The sequence below is a fragment of the Ranitomeya variabilis genome, chromosome 1 (assembly GCF_051348905.1).
Source record: "Ranitomeya variabilis isolate aRanVar5 chromosome 1, aRanVar5.hap1, whole genome shotgun sequence".
In the NCBI taxonomy this organism is placed as follows: Eukaryota; Metazoa; Chordata; class Amphibia; order Anura; family Dendrobatidae; genus Ranitomeya; species Ranitomeya variabilis.
The window spans coordinates 387,595,727-387,622,576 of record NC_135232.1 but is presented as its reverse complement, the minus strand read 5'-3'; the positions used below and the strand labels follow the sequence as shown (position 1 = coordinate 387,622,576).

Here is a 26,850-nt window from a genome sequence, read left to right as displayed (position 1 = left end):
CTAGAGTATTCTGCCTTGCTTCCAGCTCCTGACCTCTGATTACTCCCTAGCTATACACCTGCTCCTGTGAACCTGTGTGGTGATCCTGCTAATCAGCTCTGAGTTCCTGCTGCATACACAAGTTTCCAGTAATCCTCCTTCATCTGCTGTTCGTGTTTACTTCCATCTGCATTTGCTGGACATGTAAGCTGTTTCTGCTTTGCAATAACCTGAGACTATTAACCAGGCCTCCCTGGTTGAGCTAAGATATGATTTGAACTGCCTAATAAGCATATCTATCTGTGCCTGGACTAAGACAAGGATTTATTCATGTCAAGTATCCTCAAGAATAACTGTGCTTCATAGACTTTCTGCTTGATTGCATTTTCCTCTGAAGTTTCCTATAGACTGCTAAGCTGCGTTTATTATTTGCACCAAGTGTTGTGGACTTGAGTTTCTCTCTGCACCTGTTTGAATCACCGTGTGATTATATAGACTTTACCACTTATAAAACTGTGTCCTGTAGTTGTCTTGTTCCACGCAAAGAGTCTCCTGAGTTATCCCCTATAATAATTACAACTGCAGTCTATCGATCTGTATCTAATCTCCAACTTTCACCTGCATATTCTAAAAAATACCTTATATACTTCTAGCATAGGACACAGTTTGGTCCCATATGATTGTTTTTTCTTTTCTTTTCCTGGATTGATTGATGTGGATGCCTTTTTCTACATCATCTACCAATATCAGAAACCTTGTACCTGTGCAGATGAAGCTACTTAGGGCAAAGCGAAGTCCTGTACCGTGCATGTACCAACTTCATTTCCGGGTTAATAGGTGCTACTGCTGACACATTATATGACTTTACTCTGCCCTTAGTAGGCTTGTGCTTCAACTAGATACAGTTTCAATTAAGTGTAGATTAGATACAGGTCAATGGACTGCGGAAGAATAGTTAAGGATGGTTGCTTTAGTTTAAATTGGGAAAACCTGTTGACAGGTTCTCTTTAAAGATGTAATCCAGCGAAAATTGATATTTGTGTTAAAACTAATCAATAATTTAAAGATATGTGTGTGTAATGTGAATCTGTGTCATGCACCTACCTCTCAGGTACTGCATAAAAATGTAACAACTTTACTCTGATTGTACTTTTAAGTAATTTTAGATTCTGTGATTTTTGATCTTCTAGAGTAAAATTACCTGTTCACCAATGCTAGCCAACCTGATTATAAATTGGACTTGCCAGGCTGGTTCAAAGGTCTTACTCTGGTCAGTGAATGACAGATAGTAGGAATGGAGTATTCAAGTCAAGCATGCCATTTTGCTGAAATGTAATTTACATGAAATACCAGGCAGAAAATTATTATTCACATGTTCTGGTGTCTTACACAGAGGTACAGACATATCGGTTACAAATGTCAGCCTGTCTTGAACACTCTATGACTTCTATCTGCCCATCGCTATCTAAAGCCCTCTCCAGTGATACCCTTGCGCCAGCCTGGCAATTCAGTATTTATTCACTGTGACTGTGACTGCCAGGTCTGGTCTACAAGTTGCCATCTTTTCAGACCTATTTCCCCTGTACTGTTGCAGGGTTACAAACTAACCCACAGCTATAATTCCTCTGGGCTCCTGGCCATATCCAACTGCAGCTGAACTCACTTTCTGTCTCTAATCCACTTCAACACATAGGGAAAGGGATGCTTTGACCGTATTGCTATGCCACTTGATCCAGTTAGAGAATCTTGCTATCTCTGCTCTGCTTCTTCTTTCACACACTCCTCACTATGAGGCACAGTTTGTCATATTCCTTTTGGCTGGCTTCACTTCACTGACTGCTGACTCACACTGACCAGGAAGTAACCCTCTTCTTACACCCAAAAACCTCTCCCATCTGCCTAGTTGGCTTACTGTTAACTCTTCCTTTCCCAGCTATCTAACCTACTACAGCGGTAATAGGAGACATTATATTAAATTCAGTATATGACAATGCTCCATGATAATACATTTTACAGCAGCAGATGGAAGTTTTCAAGGAGGGTGTCAGACATCTTCTCATTCCTTTATAGGGTGTCAATAGGTTGGGGGCACCTAAGTGCTGTGGTCACTATTGAATGAGGCATCTGAAGGGTTTGCAACAGAATATTGACTGTATATTACTGCTGGCAACCACTGTCAATCAAACAGGCACAGGTCTTTGACATTCACTGCACATAAACACGTGGTCAAAATTGTTGGTACCCCTCATTTAATGACAGAAAACCCACAATGGTCACATAAATAACTTGAATGTGATAAAAGTGATAATATTTAAAAGATCTATGAAAATGAAAAAATGAAAGTCAGACATTGCTTTTCAACCATGCTTCCACAGAATTTAAAAATAAATAAAACTCATGAAATAGGCCTGGACAGAAGTGATGGACCCTTAACTTAATATTTTGTTGCACAACCTTTTGAGGCAGTCACTGCAATCAAACGATTCCTATAACTGTCAATTAGACTTCTGTACCTCTTGACAGGTATTTTGGCCCACTCCATAAGAGCAAACTGCTACATTTGTCTCAAGTTTGAAGGTTGCCTTTTCCAGACGGCATGTTTCAGCTCTTTCCAAAGACGCTCAATAGGATTTAGGTCAGGGCTCATAGAAGGCCACTTCAGAATAGTCCAATGTTTTCCTCTTAGCCATTCTTGGTTGTTTTTAGCTGTGTGTTTTGGGTCATTATCCTGTTGTAAGACCCATGACCGTTGACTGAGACCAAGCTTTCTGGCACTGGGCAGCACATTTCTCTCTAGAATCCCTTGATAGTTTTGAGATTCAATTGTACCCTGCACAGATTCTAGACACCCTGTGCCAGATGCAGCAAAGCAGCCCAAGAACATAAGAGAGCCTCCTCCATGTTTCACAGTTGGGACAGTGTTCTTTTCTTGATATGCTTAACTTTTCCATCTTTAAACATAAAGCTGATGTGCCTTGCCAAAAAGTTCCATTTTTGTCTCATCTGTCCATAGGACATTCTCCCAGAAGCTTTGTAGCTTGTCAACATGGAGATTAGCAAATTCCAGTCTGTCTTTTTTATGATTTTATTTCAACAATGGTGTCCTCCTTGGTCGTCTCCCATGAAGTCCACTTTGGCTCATACGACGGATGGTGCAATCTGACACTGATGTTCCTTGAGCTTGAGGTTCACCTTTACTCTGTTTAGAAGTTTTTCTGGGCTCTTTTGTTACCATTCGCATTATCCATCTCTTTGATTTGTCATCAGTTTTCCTCCTGCGGCCACGTCCAGGGAAGTTGGCTACAGTACCATGGATCTTACATTTCTGAGTAATATTTGCAACTGTAGTCACAGGAACATCAAGCTGTTTGGAGAAGGTCTTATAACTTTTATCTTTAACATGTTTGTCTATAATTTTCATTCTAGTCTCCTGAGAGAACTCTTTCCTTCGCTTCCTCTGGTCCATGTTGAGTGTGATACACACCATGTCACCAAACTGCACAATGAGTATCTGTAGCCCTATATGCAGGCTCACTCACTGATTCCAAGATTGTAGACACCTGTGATGCTCGTTAGTGGACACACCTTGATTTAACATGGCCCTTTTGTCACATTATTTTCAGGGGTGCCATCATTTCTGTCGAGGCCTATTTTTATTTTATTTTTTTTAATTCTGTAGACACATGGTTGAAAAGTAATGTCTGACTTTCATTTTTTAATTTTCATAGATCTTTTATTTATTATTACTTTTGTCAGATTCAAGTTATTTCTGTGACCATTGTGAGGTTTTCTGTCATTAAACGAGGGGTACTAACAATTTTGACCACGTGTGTAACTGTATGCCCATTAGGAGCAGAAGACCTGCAGATCAGAGGTACAGGTTTGTCTATCTGGAGGAAGGAATAAGATCTAGGCTTATCATACTCTTTTTCAGCTATATAATTTTATAAATAATTTATGGTGCATTACAGAACCACATTTTTTTATATATATTTTTCGTCTTGCATTTTTCATGACTTTGAGTTGTCCCAGATTTCACATGCCAAAAATCTTAGAAGAAAATTACAGGCTTTATAAATAAGTCATCTATTTTTTCTTCTCCTAGCCAGGCAATATATCTAGATGTTCTTTAGATGCTTCTGGAAATATGGTGACTTTAGTTATCTGGAAAGTTGGCGGCAGGCAATTATAATCTTTTGGAAGTGCTATTCTTTAAATCTTCTGTAGGATACAGAACATTTTTAAAACTCATGGAAGTTTGATATGTATGTAGATTTTTAACTACGGTATATAAAATATATATGTATTTGTTTTTTTTAAAAAAGCTTTATTTCACTGGCTATTTAGTTTTATTATTGCTTCCACGTTTATTAGATGTTCAGTTTTCTAACTTCAACTGTATTTGTCATGTACTAAGTATTATGTCAGTAGAGTTAAAAAAACGAACGCCCACCCTTTCCCCTACCCCCTTCCTAATATATAAAAACCAATAAATATATTTGAAAAAGAAAAGCGAAGGCAGCAGGTGGCAGCTTCTGAAATCCTTCATATTTAACAGGATCCAGTTTTATTACAACAAATAAAGCACTGGAAACATTGCTGAGTTCTTTTTAATGCTAAGTGACATTTCTTCCTTCATTTGGCTTAGTTAGAGCAAGAATACTCAGTAATATGCAGTATATAATGATTTATGAGGCTAATGAAATCCATTAGTACTAGAGATGGTCGGATCTCTTTACATTTTAATTCGCTGGCTTCACCAAATTTTCAAGAAAAAAAAAATAGATTTGATGCAAATTTCAAAACCCTAAGGGTACCGTCACATTAAGCGACGCTGCAGCGATAGCGACAGCAATGCCGATCGCTGCAGCGTCGCTGTGTGGTCGCTGGAGAGCTGTCACACAGACCGCTCTCCAGCGACCAGCGATGCCGAGGTCCCCGGGTAACCAGGGTAAACATCGGGTTGCTAAGCGCAGGGCCGCGCTTAGTAACCCGATGTTTACCCTGGTTACCAGCGTAAAAGTAAAAAAACAAACACTACATGCTCACCTGCGCGTCCCCCAGCCTCTGCATCCTGACGCTGACTGAGCTCCGGCCCTAACAGCAGAGCGGTGACGTCACCGCTGTTGCTTTCACTTTCAGTTTAGGGCCGGCGCTTTAGTGTCAGGAAGCAGAGGCTGGGGGACGCGCAGGTGAGTATGTACTGTTTGTTTTTTTAACTTTTACGCTGGTAACCAGGGTAAACATCGGGTTACTAAGCGCGGCCCTGCGCTTAGTAACCCGATGTTTACCCTGGTTACCAGTGTAAAATATCGCTGGTATCGTCGCTTTTGCTGTCAAACACGGCGATACACGGCGACCTAGCGACCAAATAATGTGCAGACCTTCTAGCAGCGACCAGCAATTTCACAGCGGGATCCAGATCGCTGCTGCGTGTCAAATACAGCGATATCGCCATCCAGGTCGCTGCAACGTCACGGATTGCTGGCGATATCGCCTAGTGTGACGGTACCTTAAAGCTTGTAATTGCTTTCGAAATACATGAGGTGACGAGGAGATGGACAAAGGTCCCTGCTGACCATAAGAGCTTACACTATACTGCAGAAGAGAGAAAAGACCCTGTTGATCATAAGATCTCACACTCTACAGGAGAGATAGAGATAACCCTGCTGACCACAAGCGATTACACTCTAATCTAAATTAGATTAGAAATCATTGTGAAACTATGAATTTCAGGAAATGATAATTGAACTTGATACTTCGTGAATAGATCTGCTCATCTCTAATCAGTATTCCTCAAAATATGTACACTTTATATATCATGAGATTGATTGATAAAATAATAGGGGAATTAGTTGACATTAGTGGTAAAAGTTGAAAACTTTATTGGTTATGTCTTACTGTGACATCAATCTAAGTCAGTAATGGGAAAATAGATCCCATCCTATCTGCATTGGAAGCGTTTGTGTCACGCTGTAGTACTGAGGGTTAATGCAGAGTAACACAGACACCACTAGATGGCAACAGAGTGGAGAGTGAGCTGAAATCCTGCTATGAAGCAGACCCACAGTAATACAGCAAAGCTACCACTAGGTGGCAGCATGGTAGTCAGAGAGCCAACTCAATACCAGGAGTTACGAAGAATCAAGGGAAAGCCAGGAAGCAGAGTCAGACGAGAGCAAAATATCAGTACCGGTCACTAGCAGAAACACCAGACGGGAGAGAAGGAATCAGGTCAGAGCTAAGCTAAAGTCAATACCGGGGAATCCAAACACACAAGGGAAAAGCGGCAGGAGCGGGTAGGTGGAAGGTCAACATGCACGAGTCGAGTCAGGAAAACGTAGCAGGACAGATCAGTAACTCAGCAGAGCCAGAGCCAGCTAGCATGCCAAAGGCAAGCAATATAACTGGCACTGCACACAGGTAGCAGCACCAAGATATAGCAGACCAGACACAGGAACGAGGCAGGCAACATTAACCCCTGACATGATCAGACCGGTAAAGGAAAGACAAAACCAAAACCCGGCCTGGATCATGACAGTTTGGCCACACTTAGATTTCTTCAACTTTCAATTCCTACAACTCCCTATATTGGTGTATATTTAGTAGGGGGGCTCATCTCTCTTTACTCTAGATAGGGGAATTATAGCTGAACTTTTTATAGGCATCACACAAATGGCTGCACTAGGTGGGCATATCTGATTGGAAATGTACATGAGTGGTTTGTGGTTGTCACTGGATTCTGGAGTTTTGTAGTTATCAATGTATAGCTACTTGCCACTAACTATTTCTGTATGATGAGCTGTCTCTGTGATTTTATTTGCACACTGTAAGCGGCACCTCAAAAAACTGAACAGAACAGAGAATCTTGTTGCAGAGTGGTGCATGCTTGAATGCTCACTGCAAACATGGAGAAAAATGATTTGAATGTACAAGTACTCAAGACAGAGTGAAGAGCCACATTTCAGTGTCCAAAAATGTTAGATGCTTGTTAGATTAAGAAATGATAAATCTATGCCAATAATTCGTGAAACACCACTCTAACATTTCCAAAATTGTTTTATTTGCTAATACAGTGCAGTATAGGTTATTCATTTAGAATTATATATAGAGTCCTGTTTATGCTTTGTGAATACATGTTTTAGATGACTTGTCATTTCTGTGTTATCTGCCATGTTCATTTCTACTTCCTAACTAACATGAAATTGAAGTCTTAACAAAATTCATCCCATAAGTTTATTCTTTCCTTCATCGTGCATGTGATAGGTTTTTCCATGTCAGCTGTTACCTGCAGGAGGCAGGGAGAAAGTCTACAGCTTCATCTCATAGGATACACTGGGGATACTGTACACAAAACACAACTGGTTTAGATAATCTCTCCTATATAAAGAATAATTGATACCTATGCTGTATGGGGTCATACTGAAGAATAAGGAGGAACTAGTTAGGTGGGGATGGGGTCTGAGATGATGCCAAGATGTATTTGATAAATTATTATGTAATCCTGTAATAATAATTTATCAAATATGTCTTGGCATCATCTCAGTCTCCCAGTTGGATGTGCACTGGACTGGTTCATGTACATGTCACATTCCACATTGCCATGGCAACTCATTGGCACCCTATGATCACTAGTGATTGGCAGTCTGGCTATTTTTGGTTAACTAGATCACTTGGCTCCACTCAGCAAGAAGAGCTCACTCTTTTGGATCTTAAATGGATCCCTATTAAATATGTGTTCCCATAGGTGAAAACACATTTGAAATTAAATTAACGCAGCCAAAACCCCAGTCACCCATGACCAAAACCTGCCCGACCTACTGCTGAAACCCTGCCTACTTAGAACCAGTCAATGAACCAGTCAATGAAATCGAGGGGTGGGTGGGGCTTGGTTCTGGTGAACAGAGTTTCAGTCACTGAACACCTTCATTTTATGCCCAATGAGAGCCATTCAGAGAATTTAGTGGTTTTCACTGAGGTGCCTGCTCCTATTGTTCCCAACAGGGAGCTGGCTCTGTCTCCCAATCAGCCGTGGGCAACCCATCACTAACAATCTGATCACAAGGCTGCCAAGGAACTTATAGAGGGCTATTACCTTGGGGTATCAGTTGTACAATACAGTCACTCTGCAAGCGCAAGTGATGATGCAGCAACAGCTCTTGTGCCTGCAACGTCACTGAGCTATAATAGAAAGAAAGTTTGTAGGAATAAGTTGCTATCAAAAGAGAAAGGACAGCTTGTTAAGACTGGCGGAACGCACTAAATAATATTTAGAGAGGATATGAGGTGCGTTCGCAGTCCGGGGTCCACCGTGCAGAAAGGACACCTGCTGTTTGGTAATGGCGGACTAGATGGCGGTATAATGTGAATACACACACAGGTTAGCTTCACCCGGTATGAAAGAAGCGAACCCTGTTGCGTCACAGGGCCGCGATACCGCACAGAAAGTGCAAGTAAAGGGTCACAGAACTCTGTCCCAAGACACGGGGAAAGAGTTCCTCCAGACCTCTTACGCTTGACACCGTTACTGTGGTGTCAGGGGTAGAACTGAACTAATAGTAATAATTTATCGCACAAGAGTGCGTACAATGCCGCTCTGGTGGACGCCACTAACCACCCTAACCAGGGCCCGGAAAGCGCACTAAGCGCACGGGGCCGCACTGGCGGTCGCTGCTGAGAGATGCTGAATTGTGTGCTGGATATGCAGAATAGCACTGTCTGGCGCTAGGTAGCTTCCACCATTCACGAGCCGGCAACAACACTAGGGATGGGAATGATTCGGATTCGGCAGAGCCTGGAAAAGCAGCAGTAACAATTCGCACAGTATCTGCTTGAGCCAGACGCTGGGCCCAATGTCTCCGCTGAGCAGGCTCCACTGTGGGTGGAGGAGAATGGGAGACCGCAGCGGACATGGTTTGAGATTCCCCCTGTGCAGCAGCGGGAACTCGACACCTAACACAGCTTATGGCTTAAATAAAGAAAAATATGTGTATACTTGGCTGTGGAGTCACAACATTTCTTTATATTCAAGGCAATCCTGCTCTCATGATTTTTTTCTTGGATAGTAGAAAAAACACAGATGTATAATGGATTTTAATCATTTCATTTTTTACCACATTAAAATAATCAAGTAAGTTTACTAAACATTAAAACCCGTTCATGATGTTTCATCAGAATTCTGAAACTCATTCTTCATAATCATAACTTGGAAATCTTGAGAAAAAGATAAAAACAAACTATTCCAATATGTTATTCATTGTTGCAAGATCAACAGATTGTTTATCGATGAGCATTTACAAAACACGGTAATTGATGTAAACCTAGAGGGGCTTTCTTTAATGTAAGAGCAGTGAAATAATGGTCAGAAAAACCTTTCTAAAGGACCTTATGGTGGCTATATTGAACGACACCTGGATGCCTTTCATCAATTTTGCACCAGATTACTGGAGATATGTATTTGATCCATGGCTTTATTGTTCATATTAGAAGTCATGAAATATTTTTCCCTTTAAAATGAGCACAATTGATCGCTACTAGTGATGAGCAAATATACTCATTACTCGAGATTTCTCGAGCATGCTCGTGGTCCTCTGAGTATTTTTTAGTGCTCGGAGATTTAGTTTTTCTTGCCGCAGATGAATGATTTACATCTGATAGCCAGCATAAATACATGTGGGGATTCCCTAGCAACCAGGCAACCCCCACATGTACTTATGCTGGCTAACAGATGTAAATCATTCAGCTGCGGCAAAAAAACTAAATCTCCGAGCACTAAAAAATACTCAGAGGACCCCGAGCGTGCTCGAGAAATCTCGAGTAACGAGTATATTCGCTCATCACTAATCGCTACCTTATAGAGGTTTTGCCTTCCTTTGTATCAACACAGAAAAAATAATATATTAAACCATATTTAACTGTACTTTGCTATGTTGCTGTGATATTGGGACTTTTCCTAACACTATTTAATTTTACTATCCTTAATTGATTTCCTTCATATTACTGATGATACAGTTAGGTTCAGAAATATTTTGCTATGTAACAACTGAGATGTAATTGACGTGTAGACTTTCAGGTTTAATTAAAGAGTTTGAACAAAAATATTGTGTGAAACACTTATGAATTGCAATCATCTTATAAAGGCTTATAAATAATCTTGTTATGAAGCCTACTAATTTCAGGGGTTCAAAAGTAATTTGACAAATAAACTTTACCATAAATAAAATGCTAATTTGTCATACTTTGTAGAGAATCCTTTGTAGGCAATGACTGCCTGAAGTCTGGAAGCCATGGACGTCACCAATCGCTGGGTATCCTCCTTTGTGATGCTTTGCCAGGACTTTATTGCAGCTGACTTCAGTTGTTGCTTGTTTGTGGATCTTTCTGCCTTAAGTTTTTTGTCTTAAGAATGTGAAATGCATGCTCAATGAGTTTGAGATCTGGTGATTGACTCGACCATTGCCGAATATTCTTCTACGTCTTTGCCTTAAACTCCTGGGTTACTTTCACAGTATGTTTTGGGTCATTGTTCATCTGTACTGTGAAGTGCTGTCCAATTAGCTTTGCTGCATTTGGTTGAATTATAACATTTAGAATTCATCCAGCTGCTTCTGTCTTAAGTCCCATCATCAATAAACACTAGTGACCCAGGGCCATTGGAAGCCATGCATGCCCATGTCATCACACTGCCTCCAACATGTTTTACAGAGGATGTATATCTAATCAGCTTCTATCAGAAGGTAAGTTCCAGAATAGACCTGGGAAATTCAGTGTATGTGGTGTATATGGATTTTTCAAAGGTGTTTGATGCGCTGCCACACAAAAGGTTGGTGTATAAAATTAGAAAAATGGGACTAGAGGAAAATATGTGTAACTAGGCTAACAACTGGATCAATGATAGGAAACAAAGGGTGGTTATGGAACACACTTGGATTGGATCACAATTAACAGAGGGGTACCACAGGGGTCAGTATTGGGCCCTCTTCTTTTTAACATATTTATTAATGACCTTGTAGTGGGTATACAGAGTAGAATAACAATATTTGCAGATTATACTAAATTCTGCAGTGTAATTAATACAAAGGAGGATGATGTAATATAAGAGAAGGATTTATGTAAGCTGGAGGCTTGGGCTGAGAAATGAAAAATTAAATTTAATGTAGATAAATGTAATGTTATGCACTTGGGAAAAGGAAATAAAATGTATAATTATATATTCAAGGATAAGAGGAAATGAGTGGCACATCCGTCCTTGGTTGTGCCGCTCATTTCCTCTTATCTTTGAATCTTTGGCTGAACTTCACCAGCAGGACTGACATCCAACACACAGATCTCAACCCTCAACATCGGATGACATGGCGTGGTGAGCTCACAATCCCCCCCTCTATCAAACTGCGCATAATTAAGTACTACATTGTAAAACACTGGGCAAAACTGCCACTGAAAAAGTCTTGTGTGTATGGGTAGATGGCAAAAAAACACTTTAGTGATCAGAGTCAGGCAGCTGCTGCCAAGGCAAATAAAATAATGAGATGCATTAAAAGAGTCATAGATGCTTATGACCAGAACATAGTATTGCTTCTATATAAGCCACTAGTGCGGCCACACTTAGAATACTGTGTACAATTTTTTTCACCGGTGTATAAGAAAGATATAGTGGGTGCAAAGAAAAGCAATCAAGGTTAAAAAGGGTGAGGGTGGATGGCAATACCAAGATAGGTTATTAAACTTTGGGTTATTCTGTTTGGAAAAATAAAAGCTTAGGGCCGATCTTATGACAATGTACAAATATATGAGGGGACAGTACAGAAATCTTTCTAATGATCTTTTTAGATTTAATCCTGCTATAGGCACAATGGGACATCTACATATGGAGGAAAGAAGGATTATTCACAAAGACACAGATTCTTTATTGTAAACACAGTGAGACTATGGAACTCTCCGCCACATGATGTTGTAATGGTTGTTTCACTACTAAAATACAAGAAGGGCCTGGATGTCTTTCTTGATAAATATAATATTATAAATTATGGGCACTAGATTCTGTGATGGGGTGTTGATCCAGGGAACTAGTCTGATTGCTGTATGAAAGGAAGGTGTCACCTAATATGGAGCTATTGGTGTATACCTTTAATCTTATAACTATGAAACTATGTGGTGTGCTTTGGCTCATGAGCTGTTCCAAGACTTCTCAATACTTTCTTCCCATCATTCTGGGTCAAGTTGATCTTAGTTTCTGTTGCATAGTTTGGTCACAGTGGGAACTTGTGAGAATAGATTATATGGGGTAATTGAACTTTTATCTACACAGAACATGAGGTACATGCATCAGCTTCTTAATACAGCATAACAGGAAGTCTGAAAGACCTTTGACCAGAGAGAAAGTGAAGCCAAAGTACAAGTATATGCATTACATTCAACTAAGCATATAACAGTAACAACATCACCATCTACTGTCAGAAAAGTGTAAACTCCTCTTGCACACAAATAAGTCTGTATCTGCTGCATATCTACCAACAGTTTCATCTGTCCAAAGAATGTTTTTTCCAGAATTGGTCTGGCTTCTTTAAATGCTTTTTTGGCAAATTCTAATCTGACCTTTCTATTTTTTAAGGCTAGTTAATGGTTTACACCTTGTGGTGAACCCTCTGTGTTTGCTCTCATGAAGTCTTCTCTTTATGGTAGACATACTGTAGATATTGAAACGTACTTCCTGAATATTGAATATATGAATATTTCTGCGGATTGCTTTATTGTTTTGGTTTCATTTTGTTTGATTCTTATGTCTTGCATCATCTGAAGATTTCTACCAGGTCCTCTTGTTCAGTACGTTAAAATACTTTTACATTTACTAAAAGGATTGCAAAAAAGGATCTTCTTGGTGCATGGTCCTGTCAGATAAAAGGGTCCAGTACACATAGGATATAAATTAAGTATAAGGCTAAGGCTGCAAGGTGACATTGGTCATGTGACAGTACAATCACTAAGACACATTATAATATTGGATGTAATGACTTATTATGGTGTCTCGTTGCGACTTGGGACATACTGCGACTGTAAGACAGAGTTGCAAATGTTTCCAAATGTATTGGATTTCTGTCGCTGGTCGCAAGTTGCACATGACATAGTTGTCAATGCAGGTCATATGTGACTGGGACTTGTGTGTGACTTAGTGTATTTACAGCAAATTCAGAACTCTAAAATAGTCATGTGACAGGAATTCGCTAACAAGCTGCACATATATTTTTGCTACACGACTTTTCAGAGAACTGCTGTTGTGCAACATATGGCGCTGCGTAGCGCAGGCCTTAGGATAGGGTTACACGTGACATTTGTCATGTGGCAGTAATTCTCAGAAAAGTCACAAAGCAAAAAAATTGCGGCAACGTGTCTGTGGCTCACTATCATGTGACTATTTTAGAGCTCTGATATTGCTGGAAAATACAAAAGTCAAGTTGCGACATGTATCATATCATAGGATTATAGAATGGTAAAGTTGGAAGGAACCTCCAGGGTCATCATGTCCAATCCCCTGCTCAATTCTGGACTCACTAAACCATCTCGGACAGATGTCTGTCCAGCCTCTGTTTGAAAACTTCCATTGAAGGAGAACTCACCACCTCTTGCGGCAGCCTGTTCCACCCTCACTGTCAAAAAGTTTTTTCTAATATCTAATCTGTATCTTGTCGCTTTCAGTTTTGTTACACATCATTTACAACTTGCATCGAAGTCTATGGCAGGTTACCTGCTACAACTTGTGACAGAAAATCCAGGTCGTTTGAAAACATTTGCAACTCTGTTTCACAGTGTCTTTTACATTGCATTTGAGTGAATTTCTTAAAATGTTCATGTTTTATCGTGTTTTTGATGCTGTATATTTAGTGTCTTGTTGGTGTGTCATGTTTTAGAAAAAGCTGCTTTGTTTTTGATACTTGCTGGTATTTGGCTTTGACAAAACTTTGTTGATACAGTCATGTGTGGATTTCAAGTGTTTTTATTGCATTTCCGCAGTGGAAACACTCTAACACCACATGTCCATTTTTTCCTGGGGATTTTCTGCATCCAATAAAAGTGTATTGGGAAAATCTGAGCATAACTCTCAGCGCACCCACAAGTGAAATTGACATGTTGCACATTTAAAAAACGCTGTGAGTTTACGCTGAGTAGAAAAGAAGCACAGTGGGCATGAGATCTCTATAAGTCAACAAAGAACATATATTACCAAAACAGGGAGAATAATCAAGTGTATAACATGTAATCCCTTAAAAATCAAATACTTTAAAGTAATACTATTTTAAAAATACCTTATCCCAGCGCGGAGTTGGGGCGCCAAATTATCGTGTCTACCAGGGTGCCAACCTCCACTGCTAGGAAGGGATAGCAGTTTAGTATAGGGAAATTGCTAGGTTATTGTAATAGACCTATTGTGTTATTATGTCTCGCACTGGGATAAGGTATTTTTAAAATAATATTACATTAAAGTATTTGATCTCTATAAGTCCCATCCACTTTGCTGGAACTGTAAGACATTGTGTTTTTTGCACAACGAAAATATACAGGGCCAAAATCTCAGTCTTTCACAGAAAAACCTGCACTTCATCAAGAGTAGTCTTCAGAACACTTGCTAGTTGATGTTTTGATATAACTGACGACAGTTTTAGTTGATTTTGAATATTCTTTATGAAGAATGTCTCTGATATATAACATTGTAATTGCAAATCTTCCAAAATCTTCCATTTCTATTTCTTCTCATGTGCACGGTCATTATATGGTAGCCATGGAAAGCGTCAATCAGATGAAATGAATGCACCTTGTCTTGTCTTATTAACATCATTAACCCTTTTCTGACCTCGGACGGGATAGTACATCCGAGGTCAGAAACCCCGCTTTGATGCGGGCTCCGGCGGTGACCCCGCATCAAAGCCGGGACATGTCAGCTGTTTTGAACAGCTGACATGTGCCTGCAATATTAACTAGTTAAATGCCGCTGTCAAACGCTGACACCGGCATTTAACCGGCGCTTCTGGCCGGGTGGCCGGAAATGAGCGCATCGCTGACCCCCGTCATATGATCAGGGGTCAGCGATGCTTCTACAGAGTAACCATAGAGGTCCTTGAGACCTCTATGATCCTGGATAGCTGTGAGCGCCACCCTGTGGTCAGCGCTCATAGCACACCTGCATTTCTGCTTGTGATTAGGCAAGCAGAAAGCCGTTTCGTTGCTGGACAACCTAATTTATCTCAGAAAAAAAATCAGAAATGTTTCAAAAGTTACTTAGTATAGTAAGACTTTAATGACCGTAAAATGATAAACAATAATAAAACTTTGCAAATGAATATATCCAGAATAAGTTGATCAGCCTACCCTCCATCTTCTGAGTATTTATGACCAAAGGCAAGAATATCGGATGCACGTCCGCTTCCATCACACACCACAACTGGAACAGGGGGGCTGTCTCGCAGATATTCCAAGACAATTGATATGACATTTGGTCCACCTTCCACAATAAGCGCCACCACTGGAACCCCTTGACCAATTCCTGTAGAGGTAAAACAATAACCACATCCCCAGCTTGGCATAAATACATTGATCAAATCAAATTTTAGGTTTAATCAAGAAACATATGGTAAATTACACTACATATCATCTCATTTATGTCAATATTGCCATATGTAACACATTATTTTATCCTAGCACCTACATGTTTTTTTTCTATACACTATCTGTTGAATTGAATGTGACAATGAGAACCAACCCAGTGTGGTTGTAGAAGAATTATTCATGACAGCTGACATCAGATTAGATTAAAACCATATAAATGCATGACAATGTTAGTAAGTATAACTAAGAACAAAACGAAGAAAACCATAAACCATCAAAAAGTAATATAAACTGAATAAATTTGATTAAGTCATCATATTAAAAATATTAAACAAAAAGTACATAACAACAATTGTGCCTTTATATATATTGTAGTGATCTTGTGGTTCTGCTTCCCTAGGTCCAACTTTGGCCTCTACCCTCTCCTTACCTACCTCCATGTCTCCTCCACATTTCTTTAATTGTTGTTATGCACTCTTTGTCTGATATATTTTTAATGTGATGACTTAATAATACAATTTATTTAGTTGATATTACTTTTTGGTGTTTTATGGTTTACTCAGTTTTCTTCTTAGTTTTGCAATACTATTGGGAGTACCCACTATTGTGACTATACTCTTCTCATACGTCAGGAGAGCTGTGCTCTAATATGTTCTCAGCCCAATACAGAAATTGTGCTTGTTGATTATTGTTTCAGAATATTATTAAGTAAACTATCCATGACTAGATATATAATGCTTCATCTGTATATACAGTAATATAATATCAAATATGCCAAACCCAATTTAACTTAATTAAGATAAATTGTATTTCTGTCAAGCATCGGATTCTGTCAGGGTGAATTTCCTGTGAAACATTTGGTAATTTCAATATCTTAATAGCAATAACCAGCTGTTCACATGTTAAATGATCTTAAAAGAATGTCACTAGAAAACGACTGAAATAATTATCAATTACTGACTTTTTATCATTTAGTATTTTATCACTTACATACAAAAGATTATATAAGATACTCTATTTGGCACAGAATTTTAGATCTCAATTTGACAAGGTGGTACACGGAGAAATATGTACTTTACGCATAATAAGTCTACAATCCCACCAGTAGAAAATTGTCATTCATATCCATGTTCGTTCCAGGTTATTGCTGGTGTAAACATTCCGGCAATAATCTGACGATCAAACAAAAGGCTTGCTCGCTGAGCGATCAGAATGTTTATAGCGGCGAAAAATCATCATGATCATGAACACATCATCTCATGTAAACAAGAGATGTGCTGCTGATATGGGCACAAAACGATCATATTAGCAATCATTCCGCTCCCATCATTGTTTGTCAGTGTGAACAGGCTGGTAACGAGGGCCAGCTAACTTGTGTATATTCCCTTGGCACTCACTCATGGTGCAACGAGGAGCTGAAATTGGAACATATGAAAGCACCATTAGGGTTTGGTGAATTACTACTTAAGCCTATGTTTACTTTTTCTTTTTGCTGCAATTTTTTTTGGCTTTGTTTTTTTATGCAAATTTTAAGTTCCATTTTACAGTAACAGCAAAGCCTATGAGAGTTCGGAAATCCCATGCACACACATTGGTTATATTTTCTTGACTGATTTGGAAAACTGCTTCAATTTATTAAAACTGCAGCATGTCACTTCTTTCAGCAAAAAGGCAGGTTTCAGATTTTGCTGCGTTTTTAGTGAAAAAAGAAAGTACACTACTATGTGAAACCCATTTGTTATTGTGATTTTCCCAAGTTTAAACCATTATGTCTTGGTTTTTATGGCAGTTGAGATTAGTACAGTTTAATTAAGTTATTGATGTGGGAAAAGTTATCATTGGCCGACCAAGGCGTGAGGTAGAACAATGCCTGACCAACTGAAGGGTCTAACAAAGTGTGAAAGTAAACAGTAAACTCAATGCTCTGCCAATGTCTTAGGAAAACTATTCCCCATCAATTCAACTTCCCTCACTGTTACATTTGCAATTGTATATTTTTTCATGAACTCATGTGAACTTTTTTGTTCAGAATAGTCACTATTTTTTCCAGACATAAAAATATTTTTTACACTAAATAATATGATCAAATTGCCCTTTTTTTTCCAAAAACATTTTTTTTTTGTTTCACATATGTTTTAATTTGGTGACCTGTGTTTGTGCTTCTGTGGTGGAAGCAAAGCTGATCTTTGGGTTCCTGAAGAATGCACCAAAAGTTGCAGCAACAAATGCTGCAAATCCTGCTTTTTCTAAGGCTACTTTCACACTTCTGTCTTATGGCGTACGTCACAATGCGTCATTTTGGAGAAAAAAACGCATCCTGCAAAGTTGCCCACAGGATGCGTTTTTTTCTCCATAGACTTGCATTAGCGACGTATGGCCACACGTCGCATCCGTCGTGCAATGGATGCGTCGTGCTTTGGCGGCCGCAAGGCACAAAAAAAGTTCAATGTAACTTTTTTGTCCGTCGGTTCCGCTTTTTCCGACCGCGCATGTGCGGCCAGAACTCCACCCCCTCCTCCCCGCTCATCACACTGGGCAGCAGATGCGTCGTAAGACTGCATCCGCTGCCCACCTTGTGCTAAATTTAGCACAACATCCGGACCGTCGGTACGTCGGGCCGACGGTTTGCGATGGCCCCGTACCGACGGAAGTGTGAAAGTAGCCTAAGCTGCTTCTTTACTGCCAAGAGAGCAGGTTTTGCCTGCAGAAAAAAAACGCAGCAAAAAGGTGTGACCATAGCCTTAGAGGTTCCAACATGGTGTGCTGATTGTGACAGGCTCCATTGTGGGAATCCTAATTGATTAGCTGCTATCACCAAGGTAAATGGCTGCAGAGTCATTAGAAGTAAATTATTACACAGCTCTTAATAAAATCAATGAGCCCTCTGTGTAATGCACAGATGAGCAAAGCCCTCTTTTCTCACTTGTCCATGTAACATATATTGTTCCATGCAAGAATTGTTCATAAAATTCATATAGCCATAGTATTTTCAAGCTTGGCATATTGCCTTTCTTTACATTCAACACACATAAACTGTAAAACAGATAGATAGGTGACAATGAATGACATGGATGCAGCAGGGAAGATGCATCATTACATTTCACTAAATATAGAATAAATCTACAGAAAAAGATGAGTAACTTTGTAAATTCATTTTATTCAAGGGGATGTCCATGAAATAAGTGATAGCGTATAAATTTATGTCGGTCCGACCGCCGAGACATGCACTGATCATCAGAATAGGGAACTTTTAGAGCCGACGTGGCACTTTTACACCCTCGATAATGGAGCGGGAATGCTCATGCCTGATTGTAGCTCCATTCATTCCCTATGGGACAGCTGAGTACTTTGCTCGGCTTTTTGTAGCAGCCCAAGGGGAATAAATGGAGTGCTGTTTGGCCAAGAGCATTGCTGCTCCATTCTAAGGCAGATAAAAGTACCATGTTCTTCCAATCGGTGCAGGTCCCAGCCAATGTCTATCAAGTAGCTATAACCTATTCTGTGGATAGATGATAACATATTTTCACTGGACAATCTCTTTAAAGAGATTATCCGGTCAAAACCGATAAGTCTGCAGTCACTCTGTGTGACTGTAGACTTATGAATTTCCCCAGCACATGTACTGTGCACTGAGGGGAATCGCCGGTTTCAGACACAGGAGCAGAGGGTATGTATGAGTTATACTTACCCCTGGCCCTGGATAGTGGGCATGGCCTCGCTCTCCATACAGTTTTTGATGCTGCTTATTTCTGCTGCTCAAAAAATGCAGCGTCTTACAGTTAAAGCAAAGTGGATGAGATTCATAGAAAACATTTATAAAAATGTAAAAAGAAAATCTACAGCATCAAAAACTAAACAAATAAAAAAAAAATACTCTGGGAAGCAGCAGGAATAAAACAAGAGCAAAACGTAGCTACTTTTGACCCGGTGACAGGTCCATGTGGTGCAAGTATGACACTTCCCAGAATGCAATCTATCCCATAGCATCGTATCAGCTATGCTAAGCTGATGGGGCATTGTCTGATGTCAAGCTTGTTGTCTGTTTAAAATAGCAGAATTGTGAATGTGGCTCTGTAGGTAATATAGGTTGTAACTCAAGATCAGTACAAGTATTAAGAAATATATACAGTGCTCAAAAAAATAAAGGGAACACTTAAACAACAGAATATAACTCCAAGTAAATCAAACTTCTGTGAAATCAAACTGTCCACTTAGGAAGCAACACTGACAATCAATTTCAGATGCTGTTGTGCAAATGGAATAGACAACAGATGGAAATTATTGGCAATTATCAAGACACCCTCAATAAAGGAGTGGTTCTGCAGGTGGGGACCACAGACAACATCTCAGTACCAATGCTTTCTGGCTGATGTTTTGGTCACTTTTGAATGTTGGTTGTACTTTCACACTCGAGATAGCATGAGACGGACTCTACAACCCACACAAGTGGCTCAGGTAGTGCAGCTCATCCAGGATGGCACATCAATGCGATCTGTGGCAAGAAGGTTTGCTGTGTCTGTCAGCGTAGTGTCCAGAGACTGGAGGTGCTACCAGGAGACAGGCCAGTACACCAGGAGATGTGGAGGGGGCCATAGGAGGGCAACAATCCAGCAGCAGGACTGCTACCTCAGCCTTTGTGCAAGGAGGAACAGGAGGATCACTGCCAGAGCCCTGCAAAATGACCTCCAGCAGACCACAAATGTGCATGTGTCTGCACAAATTGTTAGAAACCGATGTGACATCCACAGATGGGGGTTGTGCTCACAGCTCAAGACCGTGCAGGACGCTTGGCATTTGCCACAGAACACCAGGATTGGCAAATTCACCACTGGTGCCCTGTGCTCTTCACAGATGAAAGCAGGTTGACACTGAGCACATGTGACAGACATGACAGAGTCTGGAGACGCTGTGGGGAGCGATCTGCTGCCTGCAACATTGTTCAGCATGGCCGGTTTGGCAGTGGGTCAGTAATGGTGTGGGGTGGCATTTCTTTGGAGGGCCATACAGCCCTCCATGTGCTCGCCAGAGGTTGCCTGACTGCTATTAGGTACCGAGATGAGAATCTCAGACCCCTTATGAGACCATATGCTGGTGCGGTTGGCCCTGGGTTCCTCCTAATGCAGGGCAATGCCAGACCTCATGTACCTGGAGTGTGTCAGCAGTTCCTGCAAGATGAAGGCATTGAAGCTATGGACTGGCCCGCCCATTCCCCAGACCAGAATCCGATTGAACACATCTGGGGCATCATGTCTCGCACCATCCACCAACGTCACGTTGCACCACAGACTGTCCAGGAGTTGGCAGATGCTTTAGTCCAGGTCTGGGAGGGGATCCCTCAGGAGACCATCTGATGCCTCATCAGGACCATGCCCAGGCATTGTAGGGAGGTCATACAGGCACATGGAGGCCACACACTACTGAGCATCATTTCCTTGTCTTGAGGCATTTCCACTGAAGTTGGATCAGCCTGTAACTTCATTTTCCACTTTGATTTTGAGCATCATTCCAACTCCAGACCTCCGTGGGATATTAGTTGTGATTTGCGTTGATAATTTTTAGGTTTTATTGTTCTCAACACATTCCACTATGTAATGAATAAAGATTTACAACTGGAATATTTCATTCAGCGATATCTTAATTTTTTTGAGCACTGTATATATACAAAGTAACATGATTTTTTATGTAGATTATATCTATCTGTAAACTGTTAAATGGTGTTCAAAGGAAGACATGTCTCTAATGAATCATGCATTAAATATATAACATAATTTATTCAGAAAATATGACCTAAAGATGACCTTTCACCAAACTTTTCATGTTGAGCTGGACACAATGTAATAGTGACTGCAGTGCATAATAAAATGTGTTTTTTTTAAATTACCGTATTTTCCGGCATATAAGACGACTTTTTAACCCCTAAAAATTGTCCCAAAAGTCGGGGGTCGACTTGTACGCCAGGTACGGCATGTGCAGCGATCCTGGATGTTCCCAGGGTCTGAAGGAGAGGAAACTCTCCTTCAGGCCCTGGGATCCATATTCATGTAAAAAAAAAAAAAAGAATAAAAATAAAAAATATGTATATACTCACCCCTCCGAGAAGCCTGGCTGTCACCGCTGCAAGCGTCTGCCTCCGTTCCTAAGAATTGCAGAGCGTGAAGGACCTTCGATGACGTCACGGTCAGGTGACCGGTCACATGAGCGGTCATGGACCAATGGCAGGACTGCGACGTCATCGAGGGTCCTTCATGCTCTGCAATTCTTAGGAACGGAGGCAGACGCTTGCAGCAGTGACAGCCAGGCTTCTCGGAGGGGTGAGTATATACATATTTTTTATTTTTATTCTTTATTTTTAACATGAATATGGATCCCAGGGCCTGAAGGAGAGTCTCCTCTCCTTCAGACCCTGGGAACCACACGTCGTATAAGATGACTGGGCGTATAAGATGACCCCCGTCTTATACAGCGGGCATATCCCAAATTCCATATTTTATATGGAAAAGTTGGGGGTCGTCTTATACGCCCAGTCGTCTTATACACCAGAAAATACGGTACTGACACTTTGAGCTCTCAGTTGTGGACAGACGATGTGGGGGGAGGAGTATTACAGCAGAGGTGACAGGGCTATGAGAGAAGTAGAGCTGGTAGAAGCGTTTGTAATGTGACACAACTGTACAGTGCCTCCTCCCACACAGATGGCTGGAATCTTATCTGAAAGGTATGAGTTAAGGCCCCGTCTCACATAGCGAGATCGCTAGCGAGATCGCTGCTGAGTCACAAGTTTTGTGACGCAACAGCGACCTCCATAGCGATCTCGCTATGTGTGACACGTACCAGCGATCAGGCCCCTGCTGCGAGATCGCTGGTCGTGTCGGAATGGCCTGGACCTTTTTTTGGTCGTTGAGGCCCCGCTGACATCGCTGAATCGGTGTGTGTGATACCGATCCAGCGATGTCTTCACTGGTAACCAGGGTAAACATCGGGTTACTAAGCGCAGGGCCGCGCTTAGTAACCCGATGTTTACCCTGGTTACCAGCGTAAATGTAAAAAAAAAAAAACAATACATACTCGCCTTCTGATGTCCGTCAGGTCCCTTGCCGTCTGCTTCCTGCTCTCACTGACTGCCGGCCGTACAGTGAGAAGTGAGAGCACAGCAGTGACGTCACCGCTGCGCTCTGCTCTCAGTGTACGGCGGCACTCAGTGAGAGCAGGAAGCAGACGGCAAAGGGACCTGACGGACACCGAAAGGCGAGTATGTACTGTTTGTTTTTTTTGGTAACCAGGGTAAACATCGGGTTACTAAGCGCGGCCCTGCGCTTAGTAACCCGATGTTTACCCTGGTTACCCGGGTGCTGCAGGGGGACTTCGGCATCGTTGAAGACAGTTTCAACGATGCCGAAGTCGTTCCCCTGATCGTTGGTCGCTGGAGAGAGCTGTCTGTGTGACAGCTCCCCAGCAACCACACAGCGACTTACCAACGATCACGGCCAGGTCATATCGCTGGTCGTGATCGTTGGTAAATCGCTTAGTGAGACGGGGCCTTTATCTATGATAAACTCCAAACACTTTCTAGTCATGTACAGATTAGACCAATAGATCATCCTGTCTGACATTATATGGCTCTCACACTCAGAAACCTGTTCTAATCTATTGTGGGTCGTGTTCTTTTTCTCCTCTGTAGTACTGCTCTTATTAGGCAGCATTATACAGGAGGAAGAAGTACACACCCCCAGTGTAAATTGTCTGCTAACACCATAATAGACTTAACAGCAAATTAACTCATTAGCGACCAACTACTTTGACTGCCAATATCTTTGCTCTGGAGAGGCGAGATAAAGAAAATATTCTACTCTGCAGTCTCTGTTACATGATGTGTCCATTTCAACATGAAAAATTTAATTTAACGTCCTTTTTTACAGTGTCAATATAATTAATTTACACTATACGGCCTAATAGCACAGGGTATTACCTACAATCTAGAAAATAAGGCAATGACATAATGAGTGAAGCTGGAATGATCACCTCCATAACTTTTGATGGATCCCATTAACTCTAGATGCTCCAAATATTTGCTATCAGCATGCACTTTACATTAACTGTTAGATGACCATAAGGATGAAGGGATGGCTGAAGTAGATGTCAGTAATGACAGTTGAACGTCCCTTTGCCTTCCCAGCCCCCTTCATATATTCTCAGGCATAGGATGACAAAGGGAAGCCCACGGGTCACATGACTTCATTTATAAATGACAATCCCTTAGATAGTTTATGCATATTTATAATGAATGAGAAAGAAAATAATGGCATTATCATTGGCATCATAACATTAGATTATAGGCGCATAGTTTCAAAACTAAGAAGTTGCAAAAAAAATGGAAGCTGGTTGTTTTTTTCCTCCTTGTTTCTACATATTGCCACCAATATTGTGGGATAATATTAACGGTTTGATGGTTTGATAAAAACAGGGAAGGACATCACCATTTACAAATAGCTATACCATACCCAAAAGTAGGACTGTAGATAATGCAAGATTCTGTGAGTGTGCTAGTATCACTACTCTGATTAAATTGCTGAAGAATTGTATATGCAAATTGCCTCTTCTGAGAAAAAGAGGACTTAACTCTATAGCGCCACCTGTTGGAAATAGCGATCCTACAAGTCACAATCAACCCTTTAACGAGTCGTGCAATATGACTTAGGATAAAAGCCAAATCAGTATCTCAATTCGCAGACACGGTGTTTCGGGCTGTTGGCCCTCGTCAGTGCAAAGCATGAGAACTGATTTGGCTAGGTGAGAGGCTCTGGACTGGGGTCTAAGGGGTGAAGAATTGTAGGTTCTTTACTGGTGTATTCATATAAATCACAAATTAGTTGTCGGCTCTGAGCCAGAGCCTTCATCGGGTGGGTATACTTCTACCTGGACCTGCAGAAGCAAAACGCCTGTCATCATTTTATTTCCCCATACCCCCTGCACACCGCTTGCATGTCCTGTGTATCGCAATAAAGGACTGATTTTAGGAATTGGTGAGTACTGCTTTTTCTTTTTCCTGAATGACCTGCACAAATTATTTGCAATGCACCACCAAATTCCTTTTTTTTTTATAACGCATTTGTTCACAGAAGGGTTAATATTGATTTGTAATAGTACGGTGTCAAAGACTATCTTACTTTGAACATTTTTTAATGAGAATTGCAGGACCAAGTTGTACTCTGGACTGCCTTTAACCCTTTGAATCCCCAAGCCGGTTTTCACATTCATGACCAGGCCAAATGTACTATTCTGACCAGTGTCACTTTATGTAGTAATAACTCTGGAATGCTTCAACAGATCCTACTGATTCTGAAAGTTTTTTCGTGACAGATTGGACTTCATGATAGTGGTAACATTTGTCCGATATGACTTGTGTTTATTAGTGAAGAAAACATGGATATTTAGCGAAAATTTAGCAATTTTTAAACTTTTAATTTCTATATGCTGAAACCAGAGAAATACTGAATGTCACACAAAATAGCTAATAAATAATATTTTCTACATGTCTACTTTACATAAGCACAATTTTTGAAACATACCGTTTTATATGTTAGGGAGATAGAAGGGTTAAAAATTAACCAGCGTTTTATCATTTTTCAAACAAAATTTACAAATCTATTTTTTAGGGACCACCTCACATTTGAAGTGATTTTGGGGGAGCTGTATGACAGAAAATACCCAAAAGTGACACCATTCTAAAAATCTGCACCCCTCAAAGTCCTCAAAACCACATTCAAAAAATGTATTAATCCTTCAGGTGCTTCATGGGAGTTAATGCAATGTGGAAGGGAAAAAATGAATATTTTACTGTGCATCAAAATTTTTTTTAATTTAACCCCCAATTTTTTATTTTCCTAAATGTATCAAGGGAAAATGGACACCAACATTTGTTGTGTGTTGGGCAAGTTCTCCTGAATATGCGGATATCCCATATATGGGGGAAAACTACTGTTTGGGCACATGAGATGGCTCAGAAGGGAAGGAGCACTGTTTAACTTTTTGAACGCAAAAATGTCTGAAATCGAGAGCAGACTCCATGTCTTGTTTGGAGAAACACTGATGTGCTTAAACAGTGGAAACCCCCCACAAGTGACATTATTTTGGAAACTAGACACCTCATCGAATGTATCTAGATGTGTGGTGAGCACTTTGTGCTTCACAGAAGTTTATAATGTTGATCTGTGAAAATGAAAAAAATAAAATTTTCCCTCAAACATATTGGTTTTGCCACAAATTTTTCCTTTTCACAAAGGTAACAAGATCAAACTGGACCAAACAATTTGTTGTGCAATTTCCCCTGAGTACACCAATACCCCATATATGGTCAAAAACTACTTTTGAGGCACTTTGCAAAGCTCAGAAGGCAAGAAGCGCCATATTGGAGTTCAGATTCTGCTGAAATGGCTTGAGAGTGCGATATCACATTGGCAGAGCCCCTGAGGTGCAAGAACAGGTGACCCCCCATAAGTGACATCATTTTACAAATTACATTTCTCAATGAATTCATCTAGGGGTGCTGTGAGCATGTTGACACCACATGTGTCCCAGAGAGATGTATACTATTGAGCGGTGAAAAAATAATAATTACATGTTTACAGCTAAAATGTTGTTTTAGCACCATCATTTTTATAAGGGCTAATAGGAAATAATGGACCTCTCAGTTTGTTGTGCAATTTCTTCTGAGTGCTTCAATACCCTACATATAATCATATAATCAGGAACTACCTTTGAGGCAAAGTACCAAGTTCAAAAGGGAAGGAACGCTATAATTTAGTGCAGATTTTACTGCTATGGTTTGCGGTTGTCATGACCCACTGGGAAAGCCCCTTAGGTGCCAGAAAAGCAGTGACCTCATAATTGACCCCCTTTTACAAACTACACCTCTCAATTAATTTATCTAAAGGTGCAGTGATATTGAGTGATATTGACACCATGGGTGTGTCACAGAATTTTATACCATTGGATGGAAAGGAAAAAATAATTACATTTTTCTCACAAAAATATAGTTTTAGACCCAGATTTTAAATTTTCACAAGGGAAAATGGGTAAAAATGGCACCAAAATTCGTCACACAATTTCTGATGAATGTCGCAATAACCTATATGTGGCTGTACAATACTACTTAGCCACATGGCGAGACTCGGGAGGAACAAAGCGCTATTTGGTTCCTGGAGCACATATTTTTCTAGAATAGTTTACAGACTCCATATACAGAGCCCCTAAGTGCTAGAAGAAAAGAATCTCCCA

At 40.5% G+C, this 26,850-nt stretch overlaps 1 protein-coding gene across 7 annotated transcripts in view; it reads right to left on the bottom strand.

Moving 5' to 3' along the window:
• TRPM3 (transient receptor potential cation channel subfamily M member 3) overlaps positions 1-26,850 on the bottom strand; it is a 1,089,849-nt gene that overhangs the window by 299,503 nt on the left and 763,496 nt on the right. For 6 of the 7 annotated variants that reach the window (XM_077249054.1, XM_077249055.1, XM_077249056.1 and 3 more), the window contains exon 7: positions 15,340-15,514. In XM_077249054.1, the coding sequence (XP_077105169.1) occupies positions 15,340-15,514 (175 nt within the window). Of the gene's footprint in view, positions 1-15,251; positions 15,515-26,850 lie in introns of those variants that run through there. The other variant, XM_077249061.1, reaches the window with a different exon arrangement.